At 38.5% G+C, this 21,910-nt stretch overlaps 1 protein-coding gene across 1 annotated transcript in view; it reads left to right on the forward strand.

Annotated features, from left to right (window-relative positions):
• prkdc (protein kinase, DNA-activated, catalytic subunit) overlaps nt 1-21,910 on the forward strand; it is a 210,313-nt gene that overhangs the window by 144,111 nt on the left and 44,292 nt on the right. The window contains exons 59-70 of the mRNA XM_048528582.2: nt 69-278; nt 1,013-1,128; nt 2,357-2,488; nt 3,491-3,670; nt 7,713-7,921; nt 8,224-8,362; nt 8,978-9,166; nt 13,371-13,595; nt 16,532-16,640; nt 18,413-18,524; nt 19,018-19,207; nt 21,322-21,496. Coding sequence (XP_048384539.2) covers nt 69-278; nt 1,013-1,128; nt 2,357-2,488; nt 3,491-3,670; nt 7,713-7,921; nt 8,224-8,362; nt 8,978-9,166; nt 13,371-13,595; nt 16,532-16,640; nt 18,413-18,524; nt 19,018-19,207; nt 21,322-21,496 — 1,986 coding nt within the window. The remainder of the gene's footprint in view (nt 1-68; nt 279-1,012; nt 1,129-2,356; nt 2,489-3,490; nt 3,671-7,712; nt 7,922-8,223; nt 8,363-8,977; nt 9,167-13,370; nt 13,596-16,531; nt 16,641-18,412; nt 18,525-19,017; nt 19,208-21,321; nt 21,497-21,910) is intronic.

The raw sequence follows: 21,910 nt of genomic DNA on the forward strand, positions 1-21,910 counted from the left end.
AACAAAATATATTCCAAATGTGGAATGTGACTGTTAATCTTTTGATTATATTTGATGTCTCTTTCTAGGTGCACGGAATTTTAACTGGTTAACAGGGAGCAGTTTGGATACTTTTGCAGAATACTCCCTTCCTTTCTCAGAATCGGTGTCCTCCTCATTACTTGTATATTCTAAACGGAGTGAGAGGTCACAAAGAGCAGCTGTGAAGCCTGTTGGCCCAGACTTTGGACAAAAAAGACTTGCTATTCCAGGAGATAAAGTTGATGGCAAAGCAAAAGGTATCGTCAATTAAATTCAGCTTTATCATTGTATCTAATTTGTTGATTGCTTCCTCCCTTGGTGTTTTCTAAGTTACATGGAGTTGCCACACTGCTGGTTAATCATCTTCAAATCAACCGTCATGTTTGGATCTGGTGAGTGATATTACGGCTGGAAGCCCTCCCTGCCACAAACTATCCCTGTTTATTAGGGTTGGTGATCCTCTGTGATGCATTCTGGCAAGAATACTCGTTTCTTCAATTTTTAGCATGCTGCTAATATTCAGGGATGTCGCTGTGGCATGTTTGCTTATCACGTGTTGGAAGTACAGAATGGAGCTGTATTTCCCTTTCAGCTTTCTTCTTCCGTTGTATATGCTGATATCCAATCAACTTGACTCCGTGCCAAACTAATTCCTCATTTTTTGTTTGAATTGCTGTCTAATTTTGGGTATCATTTACTGTTGGATGTCATTGTCAGTTTTATTTGAGTCACGCATGTGGAAGTGAACAGAGACAAAAGCAGGTGGATGGAGTTAAGCTAAATGTTAGCTGTGTTGTCATTGTTCTGCCTTTCAATCTCAAGAGACTGAATCCCTGTTCAGTAAAAGGAAAGAAAAGGAATTAAGAACAAATAGAATGATACAGAGGCACAGAGTTAGTGGGTGAAACTGACAAGCATCAGGAAGATGGATACAATTTTCTGCTTGTGAGCAATACCATGGGTGATTAACGTTTGCCTTTTGGAATTCCAGCAATAGCCGATCAAAGGGCAGACATCCTACGCCTGAGGCGAAGGTTCCTCAAAGATCGACAGAAAGAGAACATAATTTTTGCCAGAAGGAGCATCCAGGAAAAGCATCTGGCAAAGGTAATTCTGCTTAACGTTTATCTTTGAAATAACATGTAAAATTTTGGAATGTCCTTGATATTTTGCTACCACATTATGTTTACATCACTGCTGTCACTTCAGTGTTGATAGGCACCACTTGTTCTGTCATTGACTGATCTTAGAAATAGCTGTTCTCTTGAAATGCATATCTTTTAAAACAATCCAGCACAGCATAGTGCATTAAACATCGGATGTGCATTAGGACATGAGAGCAAGACTGTTTATCACAAAAATATTTCTGAATTTTTTTTTACTGTGCAAACAAAGAACAATTAGATTAAATTAATTCTAATTGCAACTCAGAACATTAGGCACTAGCTGGTTAAGCCATGGCTATTGTTGAAGCTACAGGCCTTAACATTGTTTCTATGTTGATATCAGAAAAAACTTCAGTGAAGATAATAACCTGATTCCAGAAATTATTTTGAACATTGTCGTTCATATCTGTGGGCTGTAAAAAATTGCCTTATATAATGTATTACTCTTCAAGTTTCATGCATGAATGTTGCATCTTTCAAGAATATCTTTAGGAGGAAAAACAAAAGACCCAACTTCAAATGATAAGCCTTATTTGACTTTGCCGCTACATTGGCATTTTTGGCGCATAAGAGCTGGATCCCAATATTGACTGGTCATGTCTCCAGTTGGATCACTGCTCCCAAAGAAAGAGAAATTCAAAAGCAGTTGGATTGGACTCTTGCATTTCAGACACTGATTTATATTGCTATCAATATGACACCAAGGAGCTGAAATCAAATCATAGCAATATTTGAAATGTAAATTTCCTGTTTCAGTTGATGTTTTTGGTAATCATCTAAAATAAATGTGTTGCCCAGTGTATTTCAGTAGTGCAGACAAAATTCAAACATTTGCGGTAAGGAATTAATCAGAAATATTAATGAGAGTAATTTCACCTAGGTTTTTAAGTATCAAGAATAGGGATAAAGGGAGCTGAGTAGTTTTGATAACAATGGAATCTCCCTGGTTAATCAAGAAACACCTTTAATTGTAGTCAAGGATGTTTATTATTTTAGTTTCTGCCTCCCTGGAAAGGTGCTACTTACAGAGTCATAGAAGTCTACAGCACAGAAAACACCCTTTGCTGCATCAGAATAAATCTGTAAAAAGTAATGTTTGAACTGGGTGTAAATCTAGTATGACAAACTCGCATGATAGTTGTATTAAATATTACTTACTATTTTTCCAGGAAATGAAAACTGAACAGCTGAAGAAACGTGATGCACAGGTCACTCTGTACAGATGTTATCGTGTAGGCGATCTGCCTGATATTCAGATCAAATTCAGCAGTTTAATTGCTCCACTGCAGGCTCTAGCTCAGGTTTGGAAACAAAATCTAATAATTTTAGCCTTGTATAGATAAGTCTACATTAGTTGATAAGTATTTGCTGACTTTATTTCGATAAATTTATTCTTCTATATTGCTACTATTAACTCGCAATGTGTGCAGTAATTTCTTTATTTGAAAATGTAGAATACTTATAATCTTAGTATTTACTTCCAGGGTGTACACCAATAATACATCTTTTTGCAGAAATGTGAGCTAGCTTTTGTTTAAAGCTGTTTCAGTGTCCGCAATCCTAGATGTTTTATGAATTAAATTTGTAATAATAAATAATAGCCAGAAAAATGAAAGCAGCTGAACAAAGAGCTTTCAGTTCCTATTCATCTTAGGCATTCAGATTTCTTTGCACTTGTAAAACAAGATCAATCAGATTCAGCCCTCTGGGCACTACCGTCATGTTGAGTTTTCATCTGGAGTGGAGAGTGCCCAATCCAGTTGAGACATTAACCATTCCAAAAGCTTTAAGGAGAGCTGTTCATAGAATGATTCAATCCAGAGATTTATACAGCCGAAGAAATTCACCTGGCACATCGTTCCTGTGTCAACACATAGTTAAGTCCGCTAGGAAGGAAAATTCTCAGGATTCAACAACAGAGGGAAGATCATGGCTTGATGGTAATGTGAATGGACTAGTAATCCATGGGTCCAAGCTAATGTCCTGGGTTCAAATCTTGCATTGCAAGGTAATCTCATGAAAGCTGCTCTAGACAATGAAGCCATTATGGTTGCTAGAACAACCCATCTGGCTCACTGATGCTATTTAGAGAAGGAAATCTGCTGTCCTTAGCTGGTCTCGTTTATATCCAGACATACAGCAATGTAGTTAACATTAACTGTCCTCTGAAATGGCCCAGCAATCTTTCAAGTGCTGTTAAGAATGGGCAATAAATGCTGGTTTTGTCACCTATGAAGGTGGGTCATTAAAGGATATACCTAAAAAACACAAAAGTAATGTCAACATTTGTAATTATTTTGCAGAAAGACCATTCACTAGCTAAACAACTTTTTAGTGCCCTATTTTCTGGAATTCTGGAAGATGTGAAAAAGTCTAAAACAGCTGCTGAAATGAGTGGCATTGTAAAAGAGCTCTCAAAGCACTTTACATTTTTGCTCAATACTACAACTTTGTGTTTTCCACCATTTGTGACCTGTATTCAGGTAAGAAAATTTGTTGCTTAATCGAATTATAGTTTAGTAGCTTACTAATCACAGTTTTGATTTCTGGTTTGAGAGATTTCAACTGGTGTCAATCAAATAATGAATCTTTATGGATTTGCCACTGTGAAAAATTAGAGGAAGTTTACAAATAATTTTTAAAATTATAAATAAATAATAGCCAGAAAAATGAAAGCAGCTGAACAAAGAGCTTTCAGTTCCTGTTCATCTTAGGCATTCAGGTTTCTTTGCACATGTAAAACAAGATCATTCAGGTTCAGCCATCTGGGCACTACCATCATGTTGAGTTTTCATCTGGAGTGGAGAGTGCCCAATCCAACTGAGACATTAACTAGTAAACGAGGGTTAGAAGATACATTTCCAAGCTGGTTAGCTGACTTATTGCTCTTAACAGCCTGCCTTGTTTAAATAATTGTCTCAGCATATTATGTTAGGGTTTCTCTGATTTACCATTTTCTGCAGTGCTCCTTATGTTAAATCAGATGATTCATTGTGTTTGACATTGAAGAAGCAAAATCAATAGATCAAGAGGGAGGGAAAATTGACAGAGCCTGACAGATTACCATAGCAATTTTAATAAATTAGGGAGTTGTAGCAAGATGGAGAGAGATGCTTAAGGAATTTCAGAAGTCAGGCATGTAGTGCCTGAATGATCAGCCACCACCAGTTAAGTGAAGGATGGACTATCTGGAGTAAATTTCGGGAGTCAGAGGGCTTGAATAGGAATGTTAAGCAGAACCTCACAACGTTAGAGTGGAGAAAAGCCAGGGAAGTTGTGAAAAGTGAGGTTGAGACTCTTCAAGTCAATTAATTGGAGTATATCAGCCTTTAGATTTTGGAAGGAATAACATCGATTAGTGTGTGGGATTTTACGTGGATGTTGCAGAATTTTCATTATTTTTTAATATTGTTGAGGGAAAACTAATAGGAACATCTGTCATTTAGCCCCTTGTACCTCCTCTTCCATTTAGTAAGGTTGTAGCTAGAATAGTGCCCAGTGTAAGTTTCGGTAGGATGGGATGATAATACCAGTGAAAAGAGTTTGGAAGGGCTGAAAAAGGAGACATTTTGTGAATTAGATGACTCTTGAAGGAACATAGGGTCGTTCTAGATCATGGTTCTACATCACCTCAATGCCATTTTCTTGCACTAATTCCATATCACTTAATGTAATTAATCTTCAAAAGCCAATTAGCTTCTGTCTTGAACATGCTCAATGTTTGAGCTTCCACAGTCCTCTAGTGTAAAAAATTTCTAAGATTAACCATCCTCTGAGTCAAGACATTCCTCTTGTCCTCAGTCTTAAATGGCCAACTCCTTAACCTAACATTATATCCCCTGGTTCTAGAAGTATTCAGGAAAACATCTTATTTGCATCTACCCTGTCATGCTGTGTGAGAATTTAGGAAGTTTCAATAAGGTCTCACCTCCTTTTTGAAACTGTGGAGAATACAATTTCCTCACTCTGCTCTGATAACATTGTCATGCTATTTCAGGGATTAATTTGGTGAACAGCCATTGCACTCCCGCTATGGAAAGTATAGCTTACTTTTAAATAAGGAAGCCGAAACTGTACTCAGTACTTTAGGTGAGTCCAAGCAGGGCTGTAAACAAATCTCAGAATTCAAATCCTCTTGAAATGAAGGCCAACGTGCCAGTTACCTTTTTTAATTGATTTTTTTTCTGATGAAGGGTCTAGGCCCAAAACGTCAGCTTTTGTGCTTCTAAGATGCTGCTTGGCCTGCTGTGTTCATCCAGCTCTGCACTTTGTTATCTTGGATTCTCCAGCATCTGTAGTTCCCATTACCTCTAATTGCTTGCTGTGTCTGCTTGCTAGTTCTCCTGGCATTCTTATAAATTGCTTCCTTTGATTTAATGAAATCCTTAATTCTTTCATTAACCATTGTTAATTTCCCTTGTTTTTTTTGGATGTTTTTGCCGTAGATCAATATATGTTGGTTTATAGTGTTTCTTTAAATACTAGCCATTGCCTGTCTACTGTCAAATCTATTGGTATATTTTCCAACTCTCTCAAGTCAACTTTCTGCCATACCTCGTACTTTCTTTCTCTCAGAATTAACACCCTAGTTTTAGGATGAAATATGTGGCATTCAGATTTCATGGAAAAGACTATCATATTATGGTCACTTTACACTGAGGTTATTGATTAACCCTCTCTCATCACGCAACACCAAATCTAAAATAATCTGATTCCTACTTGGCACCTAAATATACTGTCCCAGCAACACTTCTCATATATACTCCAGCTGTTCATTCTCTCCAGCATTCATGCTGATTTGGTTGATCCTCTCTGTGTGCAAATGGAATTCACCCATTGTGACCATATAAGCTTTATTGCATGCATCTTTCGCTTCCTGATTTATAGTGGCCAGCCTCATTCACACTATAGCCACGTCCCTGTAATGGCAGTTAAATCATATATTTTCCTAGTCCCCTGAAATCTGTTGTCAGGATCTCAACTTTCCTTTCTACCCAAGCAGTTGGTATTGACGTGGACCATGATGTCTGACTGATTGAGGTGGAATTGCAGAGAATAAATGGTACTGGGCAAGTGACTTGGATATAAAGAATAGTCAAAGCTGGTTGTGCCAACAATATGAGATAGTAAGAACTGCAGATGCTGGAGTGAGAGATAACAAAGTATAGAGCTGGAGGAACACAGTGGGCCAGGCAACATCAGGTGAACATGAAAGCTGACGTTTCGGATTGGGACCCTTCTTCAGAAACTGTTCGTCTGATCCTGCCTGGCCCACTGTGTTCCTCCAGCTCGACACTTTGTTGTGCCAACAATAAGGGTGCTTTTGGTCTTGGATATTCAATGCCCCATTAATCATATCAGGCTGGAATTTGCTCCAAGTGTTTGGTGTAACTGCACCCTAACACTGTTTTTCCAAGGAAATTTTGTTCAGTTGTATGTTCAGATTTTCCTTGATCCTAAGTGTAACATCTGTCCGCTGAATCCATCTGTTACTTATTTAAGCAGCCTGCCCAAATGTGAAAGACCAGTTCCGTAAGTTTGTTACGGTTATGTCAGTAGTGCACTGGGATAGGTTTGCCCATAGATATCAGCATGTTGTTCTGGCTTCTGTGATGCAGAAGACTGCATTGGACCACATTCGCAATCTAATCTGCTTTGTCAGGAACTGGTGTTTTTGGCTTCTCATGTGGATTTGATATTGCAGAGGTAATTTTTGTGTAAATGGGAGTAATGGGGCTACAGTAAGTTGAGACTTCATTGGGATAAGAAAATGATGGAAATACGGAGGATGAGTTCAAGTGAAAATGCTGCAATTAATCAGTGACACTTCAAATGGTAAATGAAAACAGCATATGAAAAAAAGTTTATATAAAAACATGCTGTTTGACATGAATGTTGACAAGCAAATGGTCATGAGATAGCTGTAAAGTTTAGCAGTGTTTAAAAATAATCGCACTGCTAAAATATAGGAGAATTTAGTACTTTTTTTTAAGGTTGTAGGGAAGCCAATAAAAGGAATGTGAAATGAATGGGGCAGATGATGGCACAGTATTTAACACTGTAGCCTCACAGCGTCAGGAACCTTTCAGCCTTGGGTGACTGGCTGTCTAGGGTTTGCATATGCTTCCCATGTCTGCATTTCCTCCAATTGCTCCATTTTTCCTTCACAGTCCCAAGATGTGCAGGTTAAGTGGATACAGTAGAGGGGTGGGTCTCATTGGGATGCAGTTTGGAGGGTTGGTGCAGACTCCATGGGCTGAATGACATCTTTCTGCACTGTAGGGATTATGATTCTAAGGCATTTCTGGTTTAGTTAGGCTAATTACGTTCAATTCCAGTTTATATTCTGCATCCACTTGTGTGATTAATTAATTGGTTAATTTGTGCTTTTGCCTGATCTATGCATTAAAGAAATTAAGTGGTTAGTCTTATGATTAAAATCTTGCATTTGGAGAAGATTGAATAACCTAGGGTTTGATGGTTTGCATTGTATCAGTATTGTTCTGTTATGGTTTGCTTTGCAAGGATATGAGTTGTCGGCACCCAGATCTGTTGAATCTTGATCCCTCTATTGTAAGCTCAACCGCCTTAATCAGTTTACAACAACCAATGGGAATTATGCTTCTGGAATTGAGTTTGATGCGGCTCAGCCTGTCAGAAGAACCTCCAGCAAAAAGACCACGAGGCCGAACCCAGCTGCCCCCTGATACTGCCCGATGGGTAGAACTGGCTAAGTATGTCTTTATGTAATCGTTAAAACATTAAAGTGAGACAAACAACAATGTACTTACTGTCACTTATGTTACTTTTCTTCTTCTTCTTCATCCAAAGGCATTGACTTATGCTGCAATTCATTCTGTCCAAAGTACACTCATGTGAATCGAGCTTTTCAGTCTGGCTTTAAAGTGTTAGTTACCCTGTCATTAGCTCATTATGGTTCAGTCGCCCATTGAACACTGCGGGTAATGTAAAGTCGTTTTTTTAAGTTGGTGAATGTTCATTCCAAAAGCTATAAGTGCTTTTAATCTTTTTGCAGATTGTACCGATCACTGGGAGATTATGACGTTCTGCGTGGGATCTTTAGTGAAAAGATTGGTACAAAGCCCATCACTCAAAAGGCACTATTGGCAGAAGCAAAAAGTGATTATGCAGAGGCAGTCCGATTATATGATCAGGTAAAAGTGGTTGTGAGAATATTGACAGTCTGATAAATGGCAGGTCCTGAATGTTGATCAATAGGTAAATGGAAGCCCTTCAAATACAAGGAAGTATTCTGGGATAATTCTGCATTGCATTGTTACAGTGTGAAAGCTGGCTGCCCTTCCTGATCCAAAGAGAAATTTCAGGAAGTTGTCTATTCAAACATTCATCGTTAAAAGTCTGTGTTTCTTTTACAATGAACTTACTATGATTTCTGAAAAATGGGAGCAATTGCACATTTTTGCATCAGAGCAGCAAAATAGTAAATTGTAAGCTTTGTCCTTTTTGTTAGCTTGAATATTCGCAAGGCTGCATTTATTGCCTGCTTCTGTTCTTACTGAAGAACTGCCGGTGAGCTTACATTAACCTTGTGCTCATGATGCTCCCGCACTGCCGTTAATTAGAAAGTTCTGAGAAAGTTCTGCATGAATTATTTAGTTTCCCTTAGCAGAGCCCTTTAATCGTAAATGTTCTTTGTCATTTTGACTTATTTTTGGTTGTGGACCTATCAAAGATGTGTACAGGACCAGACTTGTACTGTAATATCTTTAAGCTAGGATTATAAAGTTAATATGGATTTGATTTGACAGGCCCTGAATACTGAAGAATGGGCTGATGGAAACCCTACAGATGCAGAGAAAGATTTTTGGGATATTGCAGCTTTGGAATGTTATAGCCACCTGACTGAATGGAAGTCACTGGAATACTGTTCCACTGTCAACATTAGTGACAAAACCCCTGTGGATTTAGAGGATATATGGACTGATCCTTTCTATCTGGTGAGCAAAAGTGCTTTGAGTTTTAAGGATGTCTAATATTTCAACATTGTCCTTGTGTGTATATCATTTAGCAAGAGAATGAGTGAAATCAATGTAAATCTATTAGCTTCTGGAGTTTTGTCTACTCTATTTACAAGTAGTTCACAAAAGTGTTGGTTAATGCTTTTGTCCTTTTTTTATTATTGGTGTGTTTATTTGCTATTACTATGTTACTCAGTGCACACAGAGTTGGAGAGCAGAGAAGCTTTTGATACTGTAATAGAACGAAAGTGTCAGTTCTTCAACTTGAAGAAATCTGCCTCCTGTACTAAATTTTTTAGGTGTGTCAACATCTTGGAGCTGTAGATACATGATATTTCATGCATATTTTATTGTGTAAGCATTTGCATTTGGAATGATTTGTAAAACTGTTCTGTGAGTACTAGTGAACCAGTGTTAGTAACTCTGGGGCTGATAGATGAGAGACTTATCCAAGATGAGCGAACTGAATGAATTGACCAACTGCAGTCAGCATTACACCTCAGACACTCAAGCTTGCCAAGATAATAAAATGTGAGGCTGGATGAACACAGCAGGCCAAGCAGCATCTCAGGAGCACAAAAGCTGACGTTTCGGGCCTAGACCCTTCATCAGAGCCTCTGATGAAGGGTCTAGGCCCGAAACGTCAGCTTTTGTGCTCCTGAGATGCTGCTTGGCCTGCTGTGTTCATCCAGCCTCACATTTTATTATCTTGGAATTCTCCAGCATCTGCAGTTCCCATTATCTCTCACTCAAGCTTGCCATCACGTTTGAGTTGTACCAGTTCAACAGCCTTAGGCTGGTCCCCCATGTACCTATTCATTTTTACAAATCAAACAGCTATTCACTTATCTCCCAATTAATTACTTTGATTAACACATGCAGAAATTCATAAAACCTTTTAGCTGATTAATTGACACCTGTGGCATTCAAGAGAATACCTAAAGGTAATCAGACACTGATTAGCTCCAGACTAGTTGCAAATTTAATTTTAGAGTTCAGGATCAGGTTGTTTGCCCTGTTTTGCTGGTACCATTTTCAGGCAGCTAGGTTTTCTGTACAAATTGCCCTATGACATTTTCTGATATTATGCACCAGGTTGTAGTTTACATTTTGAACCATGAGATGGTGCTGACACATTCATCAACAATATAACAGTGATAAAAGTCAGATTGGATTTGTCAGTCGTTTTCACCGGCAGAGTGGGGAATCCAATCAAACTACAACCTTGATAAGTTTAAGGTCTGAACTTTCAAAGTCGCAACATTATACAATGTCTTTCACTGTACAAGGCCATGCCATTGTAAGGTGTAAACAAATAAAAAACAATCTCCTCTCCAAATTAACTGCATCATAAATTCATACAGCATGGAAACAGACTCCTTGGTGCACTTCATCATCGCTGTCCAGACGTCCCAATCTCACCTAGTCCCATTTGCTGGCATTTGGCCCATATCTCTCTAAACCCTTCCTATTCAGATACCCATCCAGATGCCTTTTAAATGTTGTAACTGTACGCATCTCCACCACTTTCTCTGGCAGCTCTTTCCATACATGCACCAACCTTTGCATGGAAAAAATACCCCTCAGGTTCTTTTTAAATGATTCTCTTCTCACCTTAAACCTATGCCTTCTAGTTTTGTACTCCTCACCCTAGGAAAACAATTACCTTGGCTTTTCACCTTATCCATACCCTTCACGATTTTATAAACCTCTAAAAGGACAGCCCTCGGCCTCCGATGCTCCAGGGAGAAAAGCCCTAGCATATTCACCTCTTCCAATAGTTCAAATCCTCCAGTCCCAGCAACATCCTTGTAAATCTTTTCTGAACCCTCTCAAGTTTAACAACATCTTTCCTGTAGAAGGGCAACCAGAATTGTATTCTAAAAGTGGCATAACCAATGTCCTGTATGTATTCTTTTATTATTGAGGTTGAAAAATTAATAGAACACAGGTTATTTAGCCCCTTGTAGTCTGTGTTATGGCCAAGGAAGGCCTGCATGCCAAATGCCGTCTTCACCATCCTGTCTATCTACAATTCCACTTTCAAGAAACTTTGCATTGCTCCCCTAGGTCTCTTTGCTTGGGAACAGGCCCAGAATACTACCATTAAGCGTATAGGGCCTGCATTAATTTGCTTTACCAAAATGCAGTACGTCACATTTACCTAAATTAAACTCCATTCGGCACACCCTGGCCAATCAGCCCATCTGTTCATGGTGCTCTGAGATAATCTTCTCCACTGCCCACTACACAACTTATTTTGGTGTCGTCTACAAACTTACTAACCATACCTCCCTATATTCACATCCAAATCACACATATAAATGATGAAAAGCAGTGAATCAAGCACTGATCCTTGTGCCACTCCACTGATCACAGGCCTCCAGTCCAAAAAAAAATCCTCTACTACCAACTTCTGTCTCCAGTCTTCAACAAATTTTGTATCAAATTGGCTACCTCTCCTGAATTCCATGTGGTCTATCCTTACTAACTACTCTGCCATGCAGAACCATGTGAAAATTCTATGCTCTGCTTTCACCTTTTGTGCTTTTTTGAAGAGGTGACAATCATGTTAGTAAGACACGATTTCCCACGCACAAAACCACATTGACTATCCCTATTCAGTTCTTGCCTCTCCAAAAACAGTGAAATCCTGTCTCTCAGAATCCCCTCAAACAGCTTACCAACCACTGTCAGAAGGCTCATCTGGCTTTTCCATTCAGCTTTTTTAAAATAACTGTTTCATATTAGCCAAGCCCCAGTCTTCTGGCAATTCATCCGTGGCTGCTGACTATAAAAATATCTCAGCAAGGGACCCAGCAATCTCTTCTTGGCTTCCCACAAAGCATGAAGAAGTTTTCATTTACTCTTTTTGACCAAGACTGTAGGCAAAACCAGGTTGCGTAGGGCCCCCTTGATGTCTCAAAACTCCATCTAACACAAATCTGTGGGTGGGCTCTGCAATTTGACATATCCTGATTTTACTGTAATTACATTAATTTCTCTAGTTCGGAATCTTGGGACCAAGTTATTTATGAATTTTGGATATTTTTGGGATTTCGGGTATTTTATAGATTGTTGCATGATGTTGAATTTCTAACTGCAAGTTGCACACCTTAAAAGAAAATTGATATAATTACTTACTTAAAGCAAAAGGCTTTACAATAAAGTAACTGAAATTGCTTTACTTAACTAATTACCTTACCTTACCTTCCATGTTTCCACATGTACTAAACTAAAATGAAGTCATGAGTCACCTGAGTCGGTTGAATTTTCACACAGCTGTTTTTTTTTACAATCAATAGATTTTCACACTGGAGACGTTATACTATACTATGTTGTCAGGCTCTTGTGGTGCAGTTGGTTTAAGTCCCATCAGTTCTAAAGATGCGCAATAACATCTTTTGAGCAGATTGCTTACAAGTATCTACAGTATACCACTTCACATCATCAACTCGACATTGGGCAACCTCACAATCTTGTGTTCTGCATCGGAGTGGATGATCAAAGCAGTTGCCTTTATTACATTTTCTTCTTGTGTGTTTTGTTTGCTATATTTGTGAATGTATTCCTTTTGCTCACTGTCACTGCTTTTTCCAGTACACACTGTGTATGATTCCATCTGACTGCAGTATGCAGTAACGAATGAAAGTTCAATTTTTATCAGAGGTTTGAATGTTTTTAACCGTCATTCAGATAAAGAAGTATGGGGATAAAAACATTGAAGGATGATGTTTGCGCAAGTGCACCTGTTGTTTTATAAATTTCTGGCTAGTTGTTGGCTAGACTGTTAGATTGAATAACATTGTACCTTGTGGAGGACTGAACATCATTCTCCATTCTACTTATAAACCACTTAACGTCCTCCAGCACAGAGATTCTGGGGTAACCAAAGGAAAAAGGCATGGGTGCAAACAAAAATAGTTTTGTTTTGATGCAAAAACGATCGTTCAAGGAGCTGCACATAATGTAAAACAAAAAAAAATGTGGATGCTGAAAATCTGAAACGAAAACAAAAATTGCTTCAGAAACAGCAAGTCTGGCAGCATCTGTGGGGAGTTAATGTTTCAAGTCCAGTGACCCTTCAGAGCTTATGGTAACGTGTTTTTTTGTGTTAGCTGCAAGTAATGTGATGGGATAGAATCTTAAGAATAAAAAATTTTATTCTTGCATTTATTTTTAGGAGACTTATTTGCCACACATGATGCGTAGTAAAGTGAAGTTACTACAGTTGGGTGAAATGGACCAGTCATTGCTGACGTTCATTGACAATGCAATGAAGGTGGATCAAAGGAAAACCGTTATTGAAACCCGCTACAGCCAGGAACTGAGCCTCCTGTATGTCCTGCAGGATGACTTTGATCGTGCCAAGTATTATGTCAACAATAGTATCCAAAGTTTTATGCAGGTTAGTACCTGGCATACCGCCAGGAATCGATGGTCTGTCCATAAGCTAAGTTTGTCTGTGCATTTATTCTTTTCATTTTTTTAGAGAATTTATCTGCCATATGTGGTCAGTGTTTAAAAATGAATTCAAAGTTATCTAACTAGCATGTTAGCCATGGGTTCTTCGGTGCCATAAAGAGAAAGGAAAATTTGCGTTTATAAAGTGTCTAACATGAGCGCCAGATATCTAAAAGCATTTTGTGTTCAAATTTACATCGATTTGGAAGAGCAGTCACTGTTGTAATGTAGCAATTACCACAGCCAATTTGCATATCACTAACTCTTAATTGGCATTAGGACAATGACCAGATAATCTTTTTGTGATGTTGATTGAGGGACAGATATCAGCCATTGCGCTGGGAATAATTCCCATTTTTCATCAAAATAGTGTTATAGGTATTTTATGGTCACTGAAGAAAGGAAATAGGTCTCACTTTTCGTCTGAAAGCTGGCAAATTTCAGAAACGCAGTTGTTCACTGATGGGTCAGCCTTGTGTTTTATGCTTGAGTCCTTGAAAAGGACTCAAACTCTCAGTCTCCCAATTCAGATTCAGTGTCAAGAGTGCTACCAACTGAACCAAGGCTGTCTCAACCATGAGGTCCTGCCTCCCCCATACCAGCGTAAAAAATAAACTTATGTCTGGAGACGCGTCTCAGAAAGAGAAGATTCTATATGGTCCATACAGAAACTAATTGCATTGGCAGAACAAAGAATAGTGTTCTTCTGAGGGATTCTGAGGAGTAAGGCTCAAATTAAAGTGCAAAAATTTAAAAGTAATAATCAATGGATTGTTAGCCAAATACCAGATGACCGGGTTAATGAATTAATCACTTGACTTGGGTGATGTGGAGAGAAGTGAGTTTTGATTCATTGGGCACTTGCACCAGTACTGGACTGCACTAAAACCATGCTGGGATCATTGTCCTACTGAGTTGTGCAACTAGCACTTCAGATAACAAACTAAAATTTGTTGTGCTGTATAAAGAAGTATTTAAAAGAATCTAAAGAGAAGGGTAAAATCCATAGTGTAACACTTTGGGTAAAGATAAGCAAACTCAGACACAAAGGATCAGAATTTAATGGTGCTGATGGGTTCATTAAATAGGGTTGATACAAAGAAATGGTATTAAAATGCTAATAAAATACTTTATCTGAAAGCACAAGACATTTGTACCAAAATCATTTAAAAATCAAAGACCAGTCTATTCTCTGGGGCATTGATTTCAACTCCCGCCACACCAATTAGTGGAATTTAAATTGGATTAGTACATATGGAATATAGAACAAATCTCAGTTGTAGTAACCGACATTACACATAAAACTAATGTGGGTTATCTTAATAACTTACCTGGTTCACTAAAGCCAGAGTATACCTGTGATGGGAATCTGCCATTCTTGCCTCATCTGGCTTACATGTGACTGCACGACCACAAAGCATGATTCACTCTAAACTGCCCTTTGAAATGGCCTCGCACGTCATTGAATTCAAGAGGAATGAGGATCGATCAACAAATACTGGCTTCACCAGTGATGCCCACATTGCATGAAATAATAAAGAATCTGTTGACCAATAGAGAAATATGGCTGGAAGATGACAAAGGTCGGCCAATATTTCACATCACTCATTTTGAAAAAACGAATAGAATGGACAGCATGAGTAATAGCCCTGATAATGAAGGATGACATGACAACAGAAGGAAGAAAGGATCATGACACACAAGATTAAGAAATAGTGTCAGTATAGATGGTGATTAGGAATAACAACTGTCAGAAAACACTGTTGGGACTGTTTGTTTTAACCCCACAATGCATCCTACCACCATGGACGAAGCGTTAAATGAGAACTAATAAGAGCTAGTAAAGGTAAAGTATTAGGTGTGGGGGTTTTAATTTTTTTAAAGGCTAGGAGAATCTAATGCACAAGGATAATTTGGAAGACAAGTTTGCAGAATGCTTTTGGAATAGCTTCTGAGAGCAAAATATTGAGGAATCAACTAGGAATAAAGCTATTTTAGATCTAATATTACATGATGAGGGCAGGTTAATTAGTAATCTCAAAGTCAAATCTCTGGGGTGTGTGGGGGAATGATCATCGTACAATAGAATTTCATATTAAGTCGGAGTGGCACATGAGTGAAAACCAATTACATAAGAGATGAGAACTGTCTGTTGATTTGATAAATAGTCCAGAGGTGTGCTGGTAATAAATAGTGGAAACCTTTAACAAAATGCATTAAAAATAAAATTCCATTTTAAAAAACGCAACTCAGTGAGAAAGATCTAGCAGTGGCCTTTGAGGGAAGTTAAAGATTGTATTAATTGAAAGAAAGTAATTATAATATTTTAAAGAATAGTCATGAACCTTAGAATTGCAAGAGTTTTAGCAAATTGCAAAATGCTACTCAAAACTTGATAAAGGAAAAAGTAGAAAACTAGCTAAGAATCCCAAATCCGTATGTTAAGAATTTTTACAAAAAAGATAAATTACAATTGGTCCAAAAGAGGCAGAGATGAGAGTTCTCATCATGGGGAATGATGAAATGGAAGTGACAATGAACAAAAATTTTGTCTGTCTTTAATGTAGAAGAAATTGCATTCAGACATTAACCAAGGAAATAATAGAAATGAGGAACTTAGGTAGCTAATACCAACAGAGATAAACAACAAGAGAAACTTAAGGGAGTGGCAGCCAATAAATTTCTAAAATTGGTAGCTGTAGATATAGTGGATGTGCTAGATTCTAAAGTGAACCTAATAACTTGACAGTTAGAAAATGTAATTCAAGTAGAAGGAGAGGAAAAACAATAAACAATATGGTTCTAAGTAAATATGTTTGTTTTTGTGTTCCATTTCACAACGAATGACCATTTAAACGTGTGTAATGTTCTTTCTCTAAGAATTATTCCAGCATTGACCCACTGCTCCACAGGAGTCGGCTGACCAAACTGCAATCTCTTCAAACTCTGACAGAGATTCAGGATTTTCTCTGTTTCATCACCAAAGGAAGTAAGAACCTTTACTCTGCTAAACTAATAACACCTAGAACAGCAATTTGCTGATCCTTCAGATGAAAGTTCATCACAGAAAGGACGCAATCATTTTAGCATTTTTAATAATACAGTACCTAATGGCCAAATGCCTTGCAAGAAGGAATGTCAGTTTATTTTAATTGGATGTGTTTGCTAAACCCACAGAAAATGGTTTGAATTGTACTGAAGTGCATCACCACAATGCTTAGCATTGTGACATTATGGGTCATCTTTATGCCTGAACTAAAATAAATAAACAAATAATAACTGATGTCTTTACCCCTTACTGAAATCAAGGATTTGTGACCAAGTTACCACAAATATTTATAACATATCTCATTACAAGATAATGCCAAATACAATCTTTTATTCTGAGTCAGACAACCTTGGGATTTATTTCTATTTGCTCGTCACTATAGGTAGCCTTTTGCTCTGTATATATTTGCTGTGAATATGTTCATTGATATTTTGTAATTAGTAGACATACATCAGACTTTGACAATGTGCCAGAACTTAAGGTCCTTGTGCCATCAATTAATAGTCACTTAAGGGACTTAACTACCACTATGCCAGTCTCCTGACCCCCGCCTCCCCCCACCCCCAAAGGTAGCTAGTGTTCATTCTGGGAAAGTATGGCAGCTTGTCCGCCAGCTTGGTCAGGACCCTTCAGTTGCCCAAGTCTGGGAACAATCGGAGGCATGGATGGGAAGTAGCATTTGACCTTTGAAAATTACTCCTCTGTACTGGTTTTCAATCCCCCTTATACTTGTCTCCCCCTGACATTTACCTTCTCATGACAAGGAGGAGAAAGAACTTTGCTTTCTCTGAATACCCGAGGAATAGGCCTTGATCAGTAGCTTTCACCAGGTACAAGATTTGCGGTAGGGTCAGGCACTTGCCCTCACTCTACCTGCCGATTAGCACTTGGTAGTGAGGGTGATGTGTTAGATGCTACTGAACAAACTTATCTCCATACTTTAAGAAAATATGAGAAATTTGTATCTACCATTCTGAAAGGACTGCACTTTCCTCCAGCTCAGATGAGTTTCTGTAAAGACTGCGTAAACGTTGCCTGCTTCCATTTTGCCTTATCCATGCATCTGTAACTTCTAGACTTGTCTTTTGTAGTGCTGTTCTGGCCACCTTTACCTTCTGTAAACTTCACTTAATCCACCATTGTCCTGTTCCATCCAGCATCCAGATCCACTTTCCCAGAGGTTTAATCTTTGATCCCTAGGGCTGTTCTTATACTAAACCTTCTCTGTTGTCAGCAGCTGTTCCTTCATGGGAAGGCACTGAGGTAGCTGTGGTAGAAAAATGAAGCGATTCCTGTAAATTTGGACAGAATAGAACTATTTGGTCATCTGATGTCTTATTTTCCAAAATGAACATGTTGTTTGTTTTCCAAAAGCCAATTGAATTAAGTGGTTGAACAGCAAACAGTGATCAATGCTATAAATATTTGCATATGATGTTCTAACTACAAAATATTTGCAGACAGAATCTAGTTATAAATATTTACATGTGTGTTACAAGAAGTAACACGTATGTGCATAATCTAGAGATATCAGTTTTATTACTAAGTATTAATCCATATTTACACTACTAAATGTTTGAATTTTGACATGCCATAACCTGACTGTTTTGGCCACAATATTAACTTAGCCTGAGAGTGAGATTTTCATCAAGCAATCTAATTTTATGAATTATTCGTGGTTTGAGGAATAACTATTCAATTGAATTTTGCAGATAATTTAACCTCTGAAGTGCCACTTCGAAAACTAATAAGAACATGGACAGGCCGGTATCCAGAACCAAAGCTGGACCCTATGAGTGTCTGGGATGACATAATCACAAACCGGTATGACGCTGAAATGATTTGTCCAATTTTATCAATTGTAAAAGGTTGAGGCTCTAGCACAGATCCATGTGGGACTCCGCTCCACATCCTGCCAACCAGACAAAGAACCATTTTATGAATGCTTTCATTTTTAAAATTGTTTGATTTCCTTCCAATTGTATTTTTTTAATTATGTACAGTTTGTTTCCAACTTCCTTGGTTTCTTCATTTGACCTCACCTTCAAATAAAATTTTAAATTTTAATCAAATAAGGCTGCAGTATGCTCAGATTCTGTCTGTCTGTGTTGAGCAACGACATCCCATTGAAACCTCATCCATACACTGCCTGTCACCCAACACTCTCTGGACTGTTTGGGTTTTCATGAACTTCCTAAGTCTGGCACCAACCACCCCGACTTCAAGTTTATTTTTAGTTCACAGCTAACGCCTCAAATGATCAACCTGCCTTTTTATTACAATGTCTCTTCCATTTTTTTGATGTTCTGTATCATAGCTGCTTCTTCCTCGACAAGATTAAGGAACGATTGTCACTTCTTCAGGCTGACAACAGTATGGAGGTGGATGATGATGAAGGCGCTGATGCACGAATGGATATGGACAAGGAAGAAGAAGATGTTGCCATGCTCATAAGAAGCTGTAAATTTAATATGAAGCTAAAAATGTTAGAAAGTGCCAGGAAACAGGTATTCACCAAGACATTACAGCCATCAGTTGATCAAATGCAGTAAGTGTATTGGTCCATCATTTTCCTGGGCAAAGAGCGCCAGGAGTTGATATCAGTTTGAGTTTGCCCATTGATATCGTTGCTGAACATAGAAATGGGAGTAAGCTGTTCAGCCCATTGAGCCTACCTTACCATTCAGTTAAATCATGGCATTGAACACTTCAATCAGTCTTTTGCCCACCAAACCCCATAACCATGTATGTCACTGGATCTCCAGTCGGAGCATCTCACACCATATGGCATTGTCTCAGAATAAATAGGTGCTAATTTAAGTCTGAGATGAGAAGGAATTTCTTCCTTGTCGCAGAGAGTTGTGGGTCGTGTCCTTGTGTATATTTAAGGTTTAGATAGATGGATTCTTGATCAGTAGGCGAATCGATGGTTATGTAGAAAAGACAGGAAAGATGACATGAAGAATATCAGATCGGGCATAATCCTACTGAGTGGTGGAGCAAGCTTGAGGGGTCAAATAGCCTAATCCTGTTCTTATTTGTTATGGTCTTATAGCTGCACCATGACGGATGTGATATGAGACCCCGTGGATGTCCCAATGCACAGTATGTGCAAAGGGAGCTTAAATTTATAACAGTCAACTGCCCAGCATTTGAAACCACTCCCCACCATCAGAGCAACCCCTCACCAGAAATAAAAACCTCTTTGTTACAGTTGGAGACTTCAGAGAGCTCTAATTGACTTACATGAATAGTTGCCCAAGAAATGTTAGACGGATTTAAACTTTCCTTAAGTCCTGGAAAACTGTCACTCAAAGCCGCTTTTACATTCCCCAGAAGTCTGAACACCTACACCAGTGATCCTCAACTGAATACCTGACCCACCTTAGCCTCTTATTCACCTGCCTGCCATACTACATTCTCACTCTCACACCTGCCATTCAACCTCTCCATTCTATCCCATCATTCGTCTGCCACCATAATCCCCCCCCCCCCGGCCCCATTGCCCCTACATGCTTAACCATTCCTCTTGTCAAAGAGGTCTTTAACTTTTATACCTCAGAATGTGGCATTGCCTGCTTAGAAAGCAGGAATGATCTGACCCCCTGCACTGATGATACTCTGTATCACACCATGCTGGAAAGCTTCTTGAACAGGTACAGTCCACGTTTCTCAAGAGTCTAAAGACACATGTACAGACCAGAAACTTGGAGAACCAGTACAGGGTATGTAAAAAGAAACAGATTGACAATCCAACTGTGAGTGCCATTCTAAGAATTTCTCCCACCCATTGTCAAAGATTTCCTAGGTCTGTGAATAGGAAGGGAGGCATGAATTTAAACGTGAGGCAGAGGCAGGAGTAATTGTAGTGAGGAAGTTAAAGAGGCATTAGCCAATTATCTTGGGTGGAATTTAATTATAACAGCTGTGGATACTGGTTAGAAAAGATATTGGAGTCTGTGTCACCTCTGTCTTGGAGGCCTAATGAAATATAGGCACAATCAAGCACTTCAGTTGCCATCATCAGACCTCCCACATGATCAAGGCTTACTACAGGGCGATAATCCTATTCCAGAGGGCTGCTAGCCAGACAGAAATGACAGCGCTCTATTGCTGGTATTACCACTGGGAGTAGTAGCTCCTGCAGTAAATGCTTATAGACCATCACTATGGATTATTGCTAGATCTCTGTAAACAGTCAAGTGTATCCAGGTCAGGAGTTACCAGCAGTGAGGGGGTTGAGATAGAGTTGCACCAACACTGCCACCATTCCAGCAACATGAGACTGCAGGTAAATCCAGTGGAATTGATTGGGCAGCCTTTGGGAAATACAGAATAAGATCTATGTCAACGTAAAAAAAATTCCTCAGTGCCATTAAAATGCAATAAGAATGTAGATGTTGCTAAATTACGCCACTGTAAATCTTTTACTTCATAGTTGAAATACATCAACTTATCCAATTAACTTGAAAATAAATTATAGCTGTTAAAAACTTGCAGAATGCCTGCACATTAAACCTGTATTTTTGATTACAAAATTTACTAGCCTTCAAGTTATTGCTCTGTTCATTATCATAATGTTTGAACTTTTTGAGATGCTGAATTGGTTTCCTTATTTCAGAACAACTTTTCAGTGGCCACCAAGCTGCTGAAAGAACTTCACAAAGAATCCAACGTTAGAAATGACTGGAGAGTCAGGTGGATACAAAGTTACAGCCGCTACAGTCATAAACGGAGTCGGAGTCTGAAAAGTGCTGACCAGATAGTAACGGTGATGAAAACCGTCCCATTGCTGGGTAATGGCTGATAAATTTCTAACAATGATTTAACAACTTGAAAATTCCTGATTCTGCAATTTTTAAATGGTTTTCTGACAAGTCACCTGCATGTTTTTAAACTTTTGTAATGGTGTTGAGCTATAAAACTGTTCTCTCCTTTAGAAGCCTAGCATAAATTTGTACAACATTGTCAATTAGAATGATCAGATAAAGAACAATCTTCTGCAATATCTTCAACATGTAGAAAAACGATTTGGATCTTAGGTGACACATCTCTCAATGCGGCAAGCTCTGACTACAGTTTTGCTGCCAGATGGAAACAACAAATCACTTCTCCACATGCAAAGAAAGAATGCAAAATGATAGATTATCCCATAATATATTAGCATCTACCCACTAGTTATCAAATGAATCAAGGGCATTACAGGGCTG

The sequence above is a fragment of the Stegostoma tigrinum genome, chromosome 5 (assembly GCF_030684315.1).
Source record: "Stegostoma tigrinum isolate sSteTig4 chromosome 5, sSteTig4.hap1, whole genome shotgun sequence".
Classification (NCBI taxonomy): Eukaryota; Metazoa; Chordata; class Chondrichthyes; order Orectolobiformes; family Stegostomatidae; genus Stegostoma; species Stegostoma tigrinum.